This window comes from Peromyscus maniculatus, chromosome 1 (genome assembly GCF_049852395.1).
Source record: "Peromyscus maniculatus bairdii isolate BWxNUB_F1_BW_parent chromosome 1, HU_Pman_BW_mat_3.1, whole genome shotgun sequence".
Lineage (NCBI taxonomy): Eukaryota > Metazoa > Chordata > Mammalia > Rodentia > Cricetidae > Peromyscus > Peromyscus maniculatus.
In genome coordinates, this window is record NC_134852.1 from 116,022,244 (window position 1) to 116,039,343 (window position 17,100).

The window sequence follows — 17,100 nt, forward strand, 5'->3', positions numbered from 1 at the left end:
TTACAAAGTCATCTATGTACTGTCCTTGTTCCCCACAGCCTTGTTTGAGCTTGGGAATCTCAAAGAGTAGTTGCTTGAGCAGGAGAGATGGCTCAGCTTTTAACAGCTCACACTGCTCTTGACTAGGATCCATGTTTAATCCCCAGCACCCACGCTGGGCATCTCATAACTGCCCGAAACTCCAGCTCAAGGGGATCCAATTCCTCTCACCTCTGTGGGCACATACCCATGCACATTCATATACTTTTTAAAAAAATGATAAAATAACATTTTAAAAAGAGAGTTGCTAACTTTTCAATCCAAATAAAGAAGATTTGATGTGATTTCACATCATTCATGTGAAGAAGCCATATGGTTTTATTAGGATGAAAATGGAGAGGTGGCTGGGCTGGGCTGGGCTAATACACATCAGGGGTTCTCACTGACGGCAGCCAAGGAGGCTGTTCACTTGCCGGGGCTGAGGAACCATCTTGGCGGAATTCAGTTTGTCTATACTGCTGTAGCAGTACAAATTGGGCCCATGGATAAGGTACAAGCTGGGACCGTTGGACGAACATGAGTTGGGGCCAAGAGACTTTTCCAAACACAGGGCCCCATCAATCTTCTCATGGGGCCAAGAAAGCTCTGTCCATGTCGCCTGAGCTCCTGACGTCAGGTCCAGCCACCATAGCCGCCGTCCTGGGAAGAAGACAACACACTTAACATGGCTTCTACATCACAAGGATCTTGATTTAGCTTTTCTCATTCCCTCCTGGTCATCTATGCCATGAAGAGTTAGCAGAACAAGACACCCCTTAGCATCCAAAAGCTCCTCACCTGCTGTGACATAGAGCCTGGAAGAACCGGGACAGGTAAAGGTCGAATCCACAGTATCCAGGCTGATCCCGGGAGGGCTCCCGATTTCCTTCTCCAGCCGCTTTGGATAACCACTTACTAAGGTATTGCCTCCCTTTGTCAGGAAGACATATACTTGAGTGCCCTAGGGAACAAAGGAGAGTGACAACATAGGCCTATACAGTCAGTCTTGTTCCAGTATCCATCTACAGCCTTTCTCCCAATACACACCTGGATCAGATAGACTTTATCATCCCAGGAAAAGGCAGCATCTACTGTTGAAGGACCCTGGGGCCAATGATGAGCAATGGGCCAGCTATGCCACCCATCACGGCTGGTGTCCAGACGCCAGTAGTGGGAGCCTGTGGGATATCAGAGGTAGTGCTATTGCTGGTGGTAAAAGCTAACGTAGTAAAAGGACAAGCAATGAATGCAGGCTGGAGTCATGAGAGGGAGAGAATGCATGCAGAGGCTAAGAAGAAGTCGGGAGCGTGAGAGGAGAACCATGATGGGGACTGTGGCTCCATTGGAGCTGGAGTCAGCAGAAGCCTGATAGAGAGGCAGTTGTGGAGAACAGCAGACAGGAGTTCGGCGTGTGTGTGTGTGTGTGTGTGTGTGTGTGTGTGTGTGTGTGTGTGTGTAAGGCATATGCGCATGTGTATGGAGAAGGATGCATGTGTGCAGAGGCCACAGGAGAATGTCAGCTGTCCTGCTCAATCAATCATTCTCCACCCCATTCTCTTGAAAACCAGCTCTCTGACTCTAGCACTAGGCTGGCAGCCAGCAAACCCCATCTCTGTACCCCAACAGTAATGGGATTACAGGTGTACACCCGGGTTTACCTGGCCATTTACATGGATCCTGGGGAATCCAAACTCAGTTCCTCATGCTTGAGCAGCTGGTGCGCTAACTCACTGAGCCATCTCTCCAGTCTCTTTTATTCTCGTAGTAATGTACTAAAAGAATTCAGACTCCCACTTACCTCCCTTTCCCCCATTGCTCTCTAGCTGTACTTGCGTTCCTATCCTCCATTGAAAAGGTTCCTATCAAGGTCAGCACTGTCCTCCAAATCTAATGGTTAATTTCTACCTCCTGGCTTTCGGCAGCAATTGACTGCTCACCACTCCCTTTTCCTTATAGACAGGGTCTTGGTTCTTATGTCTGCTATGGAGCTGAGGGTGGCATTCATGAACTTCTGATCTTCGGCCTCCACCGGCCATGCCCAGTTTATATGCTGCTAGGGATCTAGTCAAGCGCTTGGTACATGCTAAGCAAACACTCTACCAACTGAGCTACATCCCTAACCTCTTCTTCTTCTTCTTCTTCTTCTTCTTCTTCTTCTTCTTCTTCTTCTTCTTCTTCTTCTTCTTCTTCTTCTTCTTCTTCTCCTTCTTCTTTTTTTTTGAGACAGGGTTTCTCTGTGTAGCTTTGCCTTTCCTGGAACTCACTTTGTAGACCAGGCTGGCCTTGAACTCACAGAGATCCACCTTCCTCTGCCTCCCAAGTACTGGGGTTAAAGGCGTGCGCCACCACCACCTGGCCTAATCCTTCTTCTTTAAACATTCAAAAAAAAAATCTTGGCTCCTACAATCTCAGAGTCATCCAGTATGCTGCTTATCTTTCTGACTATCCTTTTTGGTCTTATATCTAAGAGATTAGAGTTCCTGTTTTGTCCTCTTTTCTTCTCTAAATGCCTTTAACTCCACTGGTGTTCTCACAAACACCATCTATATGCTGAGGACAGGCATGGACTCTCTTCCACTCAGACTGACATTTCCTTTGAACTTTAGGCCCAAATTCAATTGTCCACCTGATACATTCATTTGGTCCTATTTGGTACACCAAACCTAGTATGTTCCAATCAATCTCTGCCCCAACACTCTATCTCTTCCTCCCTCTCCCTCTCCCTCTCCCTCTCCCTCCCTCTCCCCCTCCCCTCCCCCCCCCCCCTCTCACTTTGTCTGTGGTTCCCCCAATGATCCCACACGCTTACCACAGATGCATACTCTCTTGACACATGTTCTTCCTATGACAGGTGTTCTCAGCTCAGTTCTGTATTGTCACAACATGTATGTTTCATTGCAGCTATATGTTTTCAGTAAGGTGTGCATTCTGAGAGCATACACTTTCCATGTAGCTATGTATTTCTCAATAGAACTCGTTAATCACAACGTGTCATATTTGCTCAGATGTTTTTACTTTTCTGTGCCCTTGCTGTCTATGACACTTTTGCTACGTTATCTCAGGTTGAATGTGGTGTGGTTGTTTCCTCCCCATTCTGGAGATGTCTTCAGTGTAGAGAGTGCCCTGTCACACCTGCCTGAGGAGTTATATGTCCCCAAATATCATGAGGTGGCTTTTACCAACTGAAGACAAAGGTCAAGGGATGGGTCTCTTCATTGGACATTCAAAACAAAAATCTCCCTGAAGCTACATCCTAAAGGTCTGGAGTATACATGCTTCTTTTCTGTTTCTTAGCAGTGGGAACATCTCATCCCTATGTGATGCTGAGTCCAGAGGTTGGGATATAAAAACTAAGCACCTTGGAAAGATGGGGTTCCTGAAATAAATTAAGGGAGAGCCAGAGTGTTCAGAAGGGCATGTGTAAGAGCAAGTGACACAGGGGGACCAGAGACACAGGGAGATCCAGATAGTAAGTGAGAGCCAGGAGTCTCAGAGAGACATGCAAGAGCGAGGGATACAAGCAGGTGTGGATGCACAGCGAGGTCCAGACAGCAAGTGACAGTCAGAGGGCCCAGCAGGGCAAGGGAAACACGAGCAATTACTGGAGATAGAGGGGTCCCACAGAGAACACAGACAGGGGCGTACACAACACTGAGATTCAGACAGGTAGAAAACGTGGAAGGAAGGCATGGACAATGGAAGATAAGGTTGGAAATATGCATCTGAGGAGACGGAGTGCTAAATGGAGGTGAAGTACAAAGGGATAAAACACAGGACATGGTGATGAAAGTGGAGGGCTCTGTCAGAGAAAAGAGGTACAAACAAAAGAGACAGGAGGATAGAGCTGGGGAATTTGGGGTGGTCTCTCACCAGTGAAGGCGTAGGTGGCACCACGGTGGTCAGACATTAATGCAGTCAAGCCGGGATCCGGGCTGCAGCGTGAGTGCATAGGATGGGTGCTATTCCCATGAGCAGTTACATTTCTGTGTCTACCATGGCCTGGAAGAGAAACAGGTGGTGGGAACACACAGAGTGGGAGGGAGGCGGGGGTTAGAGTAGGTTCTGCAGATGAAGAGATAGCCAGGGTTAGTAGGAATGTGGGTTTCCCCCATTTGAGGACAATAGGAGAACTCACACCTTAGAGTACAGAATTAAGGCGGGAGGTGAGCATATGAGGTCAGCAAGCTCAGTCAGCATGGATAACTTCCAGTAGGTCCCAGAGGTTGGGGCTTTCTCACCTCTGCCAGGGCAGGACATGAAGTAGTCACGGGCATCCAGAGGGTATCTGGGAGGCACTTCTCCTGTGACTGGGTTGAAGCGCAGGAACTGGTTACCCTGGAAGCAGTAGTAACGTTCAAGCCACCTCAAGGCTGACGTGCAATTCCCAACAGCTGGCCAGGAACGTTCCTTTTTGGTTCTTGTAGCAAAGTCCCAGAACCACTTGCGGTTGCCTATGACCAAGAAATCAAAAGGCATTCAGTGAGGCTGGATTATGCACGCCTTGGGCTTTCACTGGGGCCCAGGAGAGGTGGGATACAGTAGATGGCTATATGGAGCGAGCAAGCACAGCAGGGAGGTAGTGATCACACACCAAAAGCCAGCAGCAAGGTGCACATGATCAACCTAGGAATAGGAAGAGTTGGGAGAAGTCAGAGAAAGAGGAAACAAACTGAAATTTGAGGTAGGAGCTATAAGGCAAACAAGAAAGGAAGCCAGAAGCAAATTCAGTATTCAGGGAATAGTGTGGGGTTTCTGGAGCCAAGATCAGGAGATGTTAGAAGTCAAAGCTGGGAGGTCAATAGGGGTTTGCTCATGGTGAGATATGTACATAAGGCCAAGGAGCACAGGTCTGTCCCAGGGTCGTGAGGAATAAAGGAGAAATGTTAGCTCAGTCATTAGAATGACTTCTACCCCTTACTCTACTTGACCTCTAGCCTGGAACAGGCTTTTCCATTTCCTTTCCTCATAAAACCAACAGTGGCTCTTCCGCCATCACCATGAGCACCATGACTCTATCTATGTTCTTGGATTCCTGTGTGGACACACCTTGGAAGAAGATTATGCCTTCACTCTGGCATTCTCCATGGTGGCATTCCACAGCTGCATCCAGTGGGTATGGGATTCCAGGAAATTCTTCTTGGAGCAATTTTGGATATCCATTTTCCTTCTTTTCAGGAGGGTATACCCAGACTTTGTCTCCCTGTATCCAAAAACACTCTTTTGGGAACTGTTCGGCTTCAGATACATTGCATGCACACACACTTTTGCTCTATTGCACGTACACAGTATCTCCTTACAGCTTCATGCATTTTCAGTCCACATGTTGCCCCTTGTTGCAGTACATACTCTCAGCCAACACAGTCACCATACTACAATGCATACACATCTGGCTATGTATAACCAGACACTCCTGGGGCACACTTAATTACAGCACTCTTAGTTTTGGCAAGAACATCCACAAGTAGGTATCTTCTAATCACTCGCCCATTCATATATTCATTTGCTCATTTATTTATAGATTCATTAAAGAAACACATACTGAATGACTATTACAGATTGAGCATTATGAGAAGCACTGAGCATCCAGGGATGGCAAGATTGAAAGCAACTGCTACATCCCAGCCATTCAGCCACCAAGGTACAAAGCATGCAAAAAGCACATAGATAATACATGGGAAATATCGAACTATGTCTGGGAAAGTCCCAGAAAGTTTTAGTGTGGAGAGAAAGAATATGGCCAAAGAGTTGAAAAATGAGTGAGAATTTACCAGGTAAAGAGGACAGGAGCATAGAGGACCCTAACATGTACAGAGTACTCAGAAGACTTGGTGTGACCTCATGCTATACAGTGAACATGGCAAGGGAAGAAAAAATGAACAAATAGACAAGACAAGGATAGCTCCCTCAGACCCACATGTATCTGGCATATAGTACAGTACATGGTGGTACATTTACTGAAATAGGAAACAGAGAAAAGGTTGCTTTGTAAGAAAGACACCAAATTTATTTGGGAAGATGCTGAGTTTGGTATATCTGAGGAATAACTAAGTCAAAGATTTTTCAACAAGAAAGTGAAAAGAGATTGCCAAAGCTCAGGAGAGTGATCCAGATCTGGTATAGCACAGAGCCCTCAAAGCCATGGCAGTGGTTGAAATCACCTAGGAAGGATGCTTGGACAGGCTCAGAGTGGATCCCCAAGCAACAAACATTTGGGACTGGCTGTGCTGGCTAGTTTTATGTCACCTGCATACAAGCTAGGGTCATCTGAAAGGAGGGAACCTCAATTGAGAAAATGCCTCAGTAAGATCTGGCTGCAGGGCATTTTTTAAATTGGTGATTGATGGGGGAGGGCCCAGCTCATTGTGGGTGGTGCCATCCCTGGGCTGGTGGTCCTGGGTTCTATATGAAAGCAGGTTGAGCAAGCCATCGGGAACAAGTAAGTAAGCAGCACCCCTCCATGGCCTTGGCATAAACTCCTGCTTTCATGTTCCTGCCCTGTTTGAGTTCCTGTCCTGAGTTCCCTTGATGATCAACAGCTATGTGGAAGTGTAAGCCAAATAAACCCTTTCCTCTCAACTTGCTTTTGGTCATGGTGTTTCATCACAGCAATGGTAACCCTATTGAGGACACTGGTTAAGAAGAGGGAGTGGAAAGAGGCAGGAGACGAAATAAGGCTGTCACACAGGGCCACCTCAACCACATACACCCTTAGGCAAGTTAAGAGAACTTATCTCTTCCTATGAGCAGACAGTTTAGGCCAGGGCCTGGGGCTTCATGAACACAAGAATCGGTGTATTTTAAATCCTTTGCTTGCCCTCTTGGCCAGGTGCCATTGTGTTGGGAAAAACTTGCTACACATATAAATAGGACCATATACAGGGTCATAGAAGCCAAGGAAAGAAATTGCCATAAGTTAGGAATAGCAAGGCCAGCTAGAACTAGATTAGGTATGAAGAATAGCCATTAGATATTGGCCTTTCCTGCCCACAGGTGCACATGCTCAGTCTCTGCTTCTCTGTCTGTCTGTCTCTGTCTCTCTCTCTCACACACACACACACACATACAGAGAGAGAGAGAGAGAGAGAGAGAGAGAGAGAGAGAGAGAGAGAGAGAGAGAGAGAGAACCTGTGCTTTTTCAGGAAAATAAGGCACAGGGGAGGAAATTTTGTACCTATTGGCAAGGGCCCTGCCATAGTTTGAATGTGTCCCTCAAGGTTATATGTTTGTTCCCACACAACAGTGCTGGGAGGTGGAGCCTAATAAGACATTGTTAGTTCATCAGAGCCCAGCCTCACAAATGGCTTAATGTGATTATTGGCTCAATATGATAATGGGAGCAGGTTAGTTATCATAAGAGTGGGTCACTATAAAAGCAGGTTTGGACCCTTCTGGCTCTCTCATGCCTTCTTTTACCTTGGTGCCATCTTTCTATAGGCTGTGACGCAGCATGAATTCCCTTGCCAGACACCAGCACTATGCCCTTGGGCTTCCCAAACTCCAGACCCATGAGCCAAGTAAAATACTATTCATTAAAACTATCTACTATCAGATATTCCTTTACAGCAGCAGAAAATGGACCAAGTCAGGCTCCATGCCAAGGACACTTGAGGGAGGAGGGACTCTAATGTTGATTCCAGCCCTTTCCAGCCCAGCTCTTCCCTTGACCCAGCAGTACCTTGATCAGGAAGACACTGTCAGGACCACGGCGGAATGCAGCATCCACTGAGCTGGTGGAATTCTTCCACCTCTCTGAGATTAATTCCCGGATCCCTGCATGACCCCTCCACACGAACTCCCCTGAAAAACCAACACTCTCTGAGGAATCTAGAACAAACCTTTGGCTGACTGAGATAGTTTCAAAGAAACAATATATATATATATATATATATATATATATATATATATATATATATATATATATATAGCTTCCTCCTACCTTTAAAGAACAGCATGGTCCCATTGTGATCCAGGGTGGCAGCATCAAAGCTCCAGCCATCTGAGCAGCGCTCTGGGTTGGAAAAATATCAGTAAGATAATAAAATGCAGAGACACAGAAGACAGAAAGACTCAAGGAATTAGGGTCTCACCGATTACATCTGAGTCTGGCTTGCTTCCACTTTCAGCTTCAGCAACATTCCCATGGGCACTAGAGAAAACATAAATAGGTATCTGGGTCCATTGGGTCCTATTCCTCTTCCTTAGCTCATGACCTAGGTCTGGAAACTGGCCCCGTCACACTCAAGCCCAGATCACAATCCTCTATTCCTAATCCCAGCTTTACTCACGAAGGAAGAGGGTTGGCAACAGCCAGGGACCAGCACAGGCCCAGCACCACCAGGGTGACTGATGCCACCACTGCCCTAGCCATGCTGAGCTGGAAAGGCCACAGGACAGCACTGGGCATGAGGCTGAACTTATATAGTTCATCACCACCCCCATTTCCAACCCTATTGAGAAAGACTGGACTTCCAAGACTATGCCAATATTGGCAGATGACACCACAGCAAATAAGGTCAAAGTCTAAAAAGAAACCTGAATCCAAGACTCTCTTCCCGGCAGTAGCCCCCACCCCCCCTTCAGCAAATCTTCAGCCATGACTAGCCCATATCCACTGTGACTCTCTCACATACTGACAACAGGTATAGGTGCTCATAAATCAGGACAGGATGGACGGTTACCTTTCTAAGGCTGAGTTTATCTCTACAATGAGAGAGGAAAGAAGAGGGGGCGGTGGCCGGGAGATGAACCTTTTTTTGTGTACTGAGTATCAAGTCCAACTCAACTAAAGCCTACGGCAACTAAACAGACTACTGCTTATAACCCTGCACACACAAATGCGCTTCCTCAGAAATATTCAAGAGAATCTTTTCCAAGCATCAGTCATGGGAGCCTCTCCTGGGGGTACCCCAAACTTTTACAGCTTTATCTCTGGACTACTGGTTTGGAGATATTGTCTCACACTATTGTCAAATAATCCATACTCTGCCCCTAATTCAACCCCTGCCAGCAAAAAAAAAAAAAAAGAAAGAAAAGAAAAAAAAAACTTGTGAAAAGCTTCTGAGGGGAGGCCTGACAGTAACGGGGCCCAAAGAGGCGTCTTTTACCTGTAATTTCTCTTGATGATTCCAACTTAGTGGAGAAATGCTTTATTTACCTATCACAGAACACAGTGAATTGTAACTAGGATTGCACAACATTTACAACAGATTTTGACATAAATGTTCCCTTCTCCATACATGTTTTCTTGACCAGCTTTTCTGACCTCTGGGCCTCTCCTTTCCTATATGTCACCCACTAAAACTTGAAATTATTTTTTCCAGCTACTTATTGATTGCTTTCTGTTAGTTTTGTTTCTTAAGCAATCCAGGGTTTCCCACATGCCAGGCAAGCACTCTGCCATCCCAGCCCTGTTGTTCTGTTTTCACCTCCTGACCTGCTTTGGCTCGTATCATTCCATTTCTGAGAATCCCCCCTCTTCTGAAGCAAGTGGACATTATTAATGGGGGTATCTTTAGGATAGGTATGTACTGAACTCTAGGGGTCACATTTGCTTGTCACTGCCCTTTCTCTGGTGGTCCTGTTTCTCTCCCCAATGTTTCAGTCCCACGTCCTTCTCATTCCTGGACATCACCTGCCACTTCCAGTACGTGCTGTTCCCATCACTCCCTGAGACCTCTTCCAAAGCCTGCCTCAGTTCCACCCAAGATTTGCTGTCAGCTCAGAGAACTGTAGGTAGTGCCGGCTAGGCTTTAGCCCGAGACTCCCAGACCTCTGTTCCTTAATGATCCTTCTTGGGTGGTCTTATGGTCCTTACATCCTCTACACAACCTTAGCAGAAGCCTGAGATAACCCTCTCCGTTATTAAGTGATGAGGTCAGACTGCAGGCTGTGCTCATGCTGAGCACATGATCTACTCCTCTTGCCCCTCTTTTCTATTCTGCAAAAATTCCTCTGACTACAAAATCAGAGCTCTGGGAACTCTGGGGCATGACACCAGGCTTCTGCCATCACATACAATGTCCCCTCCTGCCTAAAAATGAACGTGTGCTGTTAGTGTCACTACTTCCTCATGGGTCAGTAAGCAAAGCTAGATTCTAAAAGGACAAAGGACACAGCTCCTACAACTGAGGCCCGACACCCACCTTCCCCCATCATAAGACAGCTCTTGGCTGGATCTGCACTGGTAGCTGATACTCCTAGACTCTCTTCTCACAGCCTCTGTATTTAGCCTTTCTGGGGATCCATTACTAATTTGTAGGCCAGTCTCCCACTGCCTAGCAGAGTCCTTAAAAGAGAAACAGCACTAGATGCTCATTTTACAGTTTAGCCTCTTCCCATACAGCTCCTCAAAAAAGTGTTGATGGCCCTTTAACATTGTTGTTTCCTGTCTGCCATTCATTCATCCAGTGGCTTAAATGCAATACCCCCAGGGACTCACTAGACCCCCCACAGTGTTTCACAAGCAGGCAACACCACAATAAAGCCCAACTTCTAGACAAAAATTGTGAGGTAGAGAATTACATCCATTTGGGAACTCTGGGCTATGAATTTGCGGGCAACTTTAGTGCTGGTCACAGGTCATAAGTTACAAGGTAACTCTTCTCCAGCACTCAACACAGCACTGACCTTGCTTTTATTCCTCTTACCAGAGGAGGCCACCTCTGCTTGTCCTCAGTGCATCCAGCCCTTAGCCTGACTGGACCCAGAAGCTTGTTCACGGTTGTGCACAGGCGCCCCCTGGAGACCACTGGCACCAGTGCACTCCTACCTTCAACCACAGGATGGGAAGATTTCCCTCTGGCTGATGGGCTTTCCAGACCTGCCCTCTCGCTCCTCCTAATCCCTAGCTACGTGGATTTGGAGGCACATCCTCTTCTCTGCTCTCTCCCTGTCCTCTGTAACCCTCCACTGTTCAGAAAGGCTATAGAGACCTCAGTCTCCGGCTTGATTTCCAGGGAAATTCAAGCTCTGAAAAATACAATCGTTTCCTTTTTGGTGTAGTCTTTTCAATTCTCCCAACCAACAGCTTTTTGACTTCCCCCAGGAAAGACTGAACATAGGCCAGCAAAGCCCTAATGGCTAGGACATCCTCTGGCACTGCAAGGCTCTATATTTAAGCTGAACATTGACCTCATTATCCCTTGGGATAGCTACGTCCAACCTGCCCTAAAACTAATCTGACTTCAGTCATTCCTCCTGGGACCACTGAGTACTGGGTGTGCCAGGCCTGATGTTTTCACTGTGTACTCCAGAGCAGAGACTGGATTCTTCACTCCTGGGGTTAGGAAGCTTAGAAATAAAGCTCCAGGCACCTAAAAAGAGCTCATTGCTCCCAATCAACCTCTCCAACAAAAACATTTTCTCTTGTTTTATAATGGATCTTCTGAATAGTCCGTTCCTTTTTATTTAGTTTTTTTTTTATTCATATGTGTGTGCCTGCTTGTCTATATGCATACCATGTGCAAGCAGGTGCCTGAGGAGGCCAAAGAGGGGTGTTGGAACCCTGGAGCTGTACTTACAGGCGGTTGTAAGCCTCTGGATATGGATGCTGGGAACCACACTCCGATCTTCTGAGACATCTCTTCTGTCCCTAAACAGTCCATCCCTATCTCCCTATGAGTAGAAAATAATTTATTCACATTTACTAGGTGCCTGTATTTGCTGTTGTACTAAGCACTTATTGAAATTTTATTTAATTAAATGTTATCTTGTTCCTGTGGTTTGCATGTATTTATCCTCTCTAAATTCATGTACTAGAAGTTGACTCCCCAATGAGGCAGAGGTGGGGGGAGAGAGATGGAACATATGGGGAAGTTTTTAGGACAATAAAGTTATAAAAAGAGCAGATAGAAAGGTTCTTCTCTCTTCTGCCATGTGAAGGGCAGTCCCTCCTCACTAGGCACCAAATCTACCATCACCTTAACCTTATACTTTCTGGTTTCCAGACCTGTGAGAAATACATTTATTTTAAAATCATCCACCTCAGGTGTTTTGTTTTAGCTGTACAAATGGCTTAGGCAGGACTGTTTGTCTTACTTTATGATTGAGGAAACCAACATTAGATATCTTAGCCAAATCACATTGTTAGCAACTAATGGAGCCCTGGTTTAAACTATGGCTTCCTGATTCCAGGGTGTGCTCCTAAGTTTATGAAGGGCCATGCTAGTAAGTATTTAACAGCTATTCTCCAGGGGAGAAAGCCCTGATTCATCACATTTGCCGACTTCTGTGGTGAAAATTCTCCTATCACAGTTGATCAAGCTACCAAATGTTAGAAACAGAGAGTGGGCCTGAGACATGCGGTAACAGGATCTATGTGGTCTTCCTACCCCACAGATGTAAAGAAACTCGGGGCACAAAAATAGTAAAATAAGTAGTAAGTGATGCTTTTGAATATTCTTCAGCATTCATTTTTAAAAAGATTCAATTTCAAGGTCATAGTTCAACATTTTTGTTGTTGTTGTTGTTTTGTATTTTGAGACAGTATGTAGCCCATGCTGGTCTCACACTCATGATCCTCTCACTACAGCCTCCTGGGGACTTGAGCTCAAAGGTTTGTTTGGTTTTTGTTTTAGTGGTTTTTCAAGGAAGAGTTTCTCTGTGTAGCCCTGGCTGTCCTGAACTCACTCTGTAGACCAGGCTGGCCTCAAACTCAGAGATCTTCCTGCCCCTACCTCCCGAGTGCTGGCATTAAAGGTGTGCCCCACCACCGCCCAGCAGCTCACAGGTTTATGATAATGGATTCCAGAGAAACCTACATGTCCACCAGCATGGAAAAGTTACATAAACTTTTGCTCATACATATTTTTAAAAATTCTATATGTACCCTTAATACAAAGCAAAAAGCCTGGAGAAATAGCTGGACATGGTGGTGCATGCCCATGATTCTAGCACTCAAGAGGCAGTAGCAAGAGGATCTTTGTGAGTTCAAGGACAGCCTGGTCTATGTAGGGAGCTGTGGTGCCTAGCAACAGTTTAATAATGGCTGGCTTTTAAGCAACTAGGGCTCAAAGTTCCTGATAGTTTTTGTCAGGCAGGGACGAAGGAGCTATAGAATCCACTAGTCACCATACTATTTAATTGTGAAGAGAACTAATTATTTTTTGGTACTGGAGAATCAAATATGGAATCTGGCATACACTAGGCAAGCATTCTACCAGTGAGCTATCCAACAACAACCCCGAGATAAGGGCTTTATCTGCTTTTTCTGCACTGCTATGTCTTCAGCATATGGAACAATGCCTAAAGTACTGTATTACATAAATATTAAATGCTGTGAGTTCAGTTTTCTATTTATACAGAAAACCTGTATATTTCTGCCCCCACTTACTAGTACAAGCACTGTTTTTTCATCTGCCCACTCAGCTTCCTCATTTCTGACCCTCTGTGATCAGTCTGCTCTTCTACATCAGTTTTCAATATCATGATACTCTCCAAAAGGATACCTGAGGTTACCTGTTCTTGCTTAAAAGACTTATTATATATTCCAGCTTTGTCACACCTCACCCACCTCTTTTTTGAGGCAGGCTGGCCTGGAACTTGCTATGTGGACTAGACTCTCAAACACAGAGATCCAATTGCTTCTGCCTCCCAAGCGCAAGCATTAAAGGCATGTGCCACCATGCCTGGCTCTTTTCCCATTCTTATGATAATCTCCTTAAAAACAAGGATCTGACTGATGGAACCTTTTCTTTTACAGCACACCTCACACATCAGCATTTCTGTTGTTTGAAGACAGATCTGGCTATATGGCCTGGTATCATTGTGTAGCCCAGGCTGGCCTCAAACTTAAAGCAATCTGTCCACCTTAGCCTCCCATGTTCTGAGAACTCAGACTTGTAAAGACAAGGCTACACCTTGCTTTTGTCTTTTGGGACAGACTCTATGTCCTGGAACTCTCTATGTAGACCAGGTTGGTCTGGAACTCACGAAGACCCTCCTGCCTCTTGCCTCTTGAGTGTTGAAGTTAAAACTATACACCACCATGCCCAGCTATTTCTTTAGTTTTTGTTTGTTTGTTTGTTTGCTTTTTATGGTACAAATAGGGTATTCATATTAGCAGGAAGTTTTGGTACCTATTCTGTGCTGATGGGCATATAGATTTATCTGGAATCTGTTTTCTATTTAAAAAGCTGTGCTAAACATTTGGTGCACACTCCTTTTGCATTTGTCCAATTTTCCCCTAGACTACATCCCTAGGATTGGAAGGCAACAGATGATTAAAATGCTAGGTCTTCAGCAGGAGCAGTTTAGAGATGTTAATCACTTTCTTTTCCATTGATATGTCTCTTTCTACCTCTTTCTCCACTCATCAGTTCACTGGCCATCTCACCCATCCCCATTGCCTAAGTTCTTCAGTGGTTTGCTGTTACACTTGGACCCAAATTTGGACTTAATTAAATGATTTAACTCAGCTCTAACTCTTCAAATCGAGTCTTTTCCTCTTCCCAACCAATTTCTCTCTGAAGCTACTTTGGTCTTCTTCAGATTCCAAACCCATCAAGACCTCCGCTCTCAGGAAATCTCTGCTTCCTTCACTTAACATGCTTAATCCCTTGTCTACTCTTTGCTTCTTTGGCAGGCTACTGATGAAAAGAGGCTTTCCCAGTGTACCCTGTTTAACACTATTTCTGTCCTTGTACAAAAACTTTATTTTTTTCCCTTCACACTTGAACTCAAGTTGTCATTACATATTTAGTTCTTTGTCACAACATGCCTCCTTTCCCACTCAATGGTAACTTCCGTAAGGTTCCATAGGGACCATTTCTGTCTTGTTTTCCCAGGGCCCGTTTCTTTTTCTGACCAATTGTCCTGAGTAGTAAGTGTCCAGTAAATCTTTAATGGATGAATGAGCCTGTGGATCGCATATGGCCATAGAACAATGGTTCTTAACTTGTGGTTCACAACCCCTTTGGGGGTCACATATTAGATATCCTGCAGATCAGACATTTACATTACAATTCTTAACAGTAAGAAATTAGTTATGAAGTAGCAACAAAATAATTTTTTGGTTGGGGGGGGGTCACCAAAACTGTATTAAGGGGTCTCAACATTAGGAAGGCTGAGAACCACTGCCATAGAGGATCACTGAACAAGCAGGACTCGAGTTCATGCAGGACCACAAAAATAACATTCTTGTTTGTCCTGACAAAGAGTTGGTAGTGATGCCCCATGTATGTGAAGATCATCTGAGTCACACCAATTGAATCATGACATGACTTCCACAATCAGGCAACCATTTATACCTACCTGAACCTCAGATCAGAACTAGGAAATACCCAGATACCCAGTGTGGATGGACCTGGGAGTGGCTTCACTTTGAGACACCTTTGCATAGCTTAGGAACAAGCTCTAGAGTCCTGCTCTATGGCTGGAGGAAGAACTATTTAGGACTTCTCAAGGAAGGTCACCCTTACTGTCATTTTAGTTCCCTCTTTTGCTTTTAGGCATGCCAAGAGACTGAAAACAGGAACTTGTAGCTTCCATTCTGCATCACAGCTGGTGCTTTGATCAGAATGGAGGGAAGGAATAGATTCCACTGATACTGAACCCCTGCCTCTTTAGGGCAGTGTACGGACTGAGGCAGCTCTGCTCATAATCAGAGCCAGATGTGTAGGCCTGGTGAGAACACTGCCCTACAGCTTCCAGGAAATCTGTGTCCATCCACCTGCCTACCAGGTCTCAACTAACAGCAATGACAAGGACCAAAGAAGTAAGTATAACCAAGGCTTCTGTGTAGTCCAAGTAGTACACCCTTAGCCTCTACAAAGATTCCAAGATGTTCATACTGCCTCCTATCTGAGGCCCAGGAATTATGCTATATTGGATAATATCTTATCTCTCCCATAACCTTTCTTTCTCTTTCTTCCTTTCTTCCTTCCTTCCTTCCTTCTTTCTTTTTTACCAAGACAGGGTCTCTTTGTGCAGTTTTTGGAGTCTACCCTGGAACTCACTCTGTAGACCAGGCTGGCCTCAAACTCACAGAGATCTGCCTGCCTCTGCCTCCTGAATGCTGGGATTAAAGGCGTGCCCCACTACAGCCTGGGAGCTTCTCCCATAACCTCTTATGACCAACATTCCCAGATCCACTATTCCTCAAATCTTGTGTACCTTCTCTGCCAGTCATCATGCTAAGTGCAAGGAGCACAAAATGAAGAAGACAGTGTAATTTACTGTGAAGAGAATGACAGCTACAGATCCAACTCTGCTCTTCAGTCAATAATGTGGCCTAATTTCTCTGTGCTTCAGTCTCTAGTAGAGAAAGAAATTGTAGTCCCTACCTCCCAGGTCACTGAATACTGCTTTAATTATCTCTGGGATTAGTAGTCCTACCATGAGAGACTAGAGCTCTGGAATGCAATGTGAAAACCTCAATTCCATTGTGAGGAAAGGGCAGCAACCTTGGAACACGGAGCTGGGAAGGATTAGGGTCCAGGGCTTTAGGAATGACTTCCACCACTGACCATAGAGTCTCTTACATCCAGGCTCCACCTGGAGAAGCCTTAAGGATTGCTCTCACATGACTAAAACTGCTCTCCTTGCAGCCCTGGCTGTATACTGGATAAGAGTCAACCTCTCCTATTTTGTAGCTCCAGAAAGGAGGGGGCAGGGAACTGCCTGTATTTACAGGGCGAACAGAGATACAGGGCCTGGGAATGAGGAATTAGCAAGTGGCTCAGGGCCCCAGGAAATCACTCATTTTTTTTTTTTTTTTAAGTTTTCCGAGACAGGGTTTCTCTGTGTAGCCCTGACTATCCTGGAACTCGCTCTGTAGCCCAGGCTGGCCTCGAATTCACAAAGATCCACCTGCCTCTGCCTCCTGAGTACTGGGATTGAAGGCATGCATTCAGGGATTCACTCTTGCTCTCCTCTCCTGAAGTAAAAAAAAAAAAAAAAAAAAGCAAACCGGAACTGGACTCTAGGGTTATAAAGAAAGACTAGACCATGGAGGTGGAAGGAGGGCATGTTCAGGGACTCTAAATGAGTAGGAGGTGTAGATAATCGAGATACATTGTATATATGTGTGAAATTGTCAAAGAATAAGTAAAAATACTCTTTAGGGCCTGGAGAGATGACTTAGCA

At 45.3% G+C, this 17,100-nt stretch overlaps 1 protein-coding gene across 1 annotated transcript; it reads right to left on the reverse strand.

Moving 5' to 3' along the window:
• Positions 1-333: 333 nt before the first annotated feature.
• Hpx (hemopexin) lies at positions 334-8,460 on the reverse strand. The gene is made up of 10 exons (XM_006991732.4): positions 8,304-8,460; positions 8,106-8,164; positions 7,955-8,026; positions 7,694-7,815; positions 5,065-5,218; positions 4,257-4,469; positions 3,889-4,017; positions 1,066-1,196; positions 817-979; positions 334-678 (listed from the first exon to the last, which is right to left on the reverse strand). Exons 1-10 carry the CDS (start codon positions 8,420-8,422, stop codon positions 419-421), a joined length of 1,422 nt encoding a protein of 473 aa, XP_006991794.2. The 5' UTR covers positions 8,423-8,460; the 3' UTR covers positions 334-418.
• Between the last annotated feature and the right edge of the window lie 8,640 nt (positions 8,461-17,100).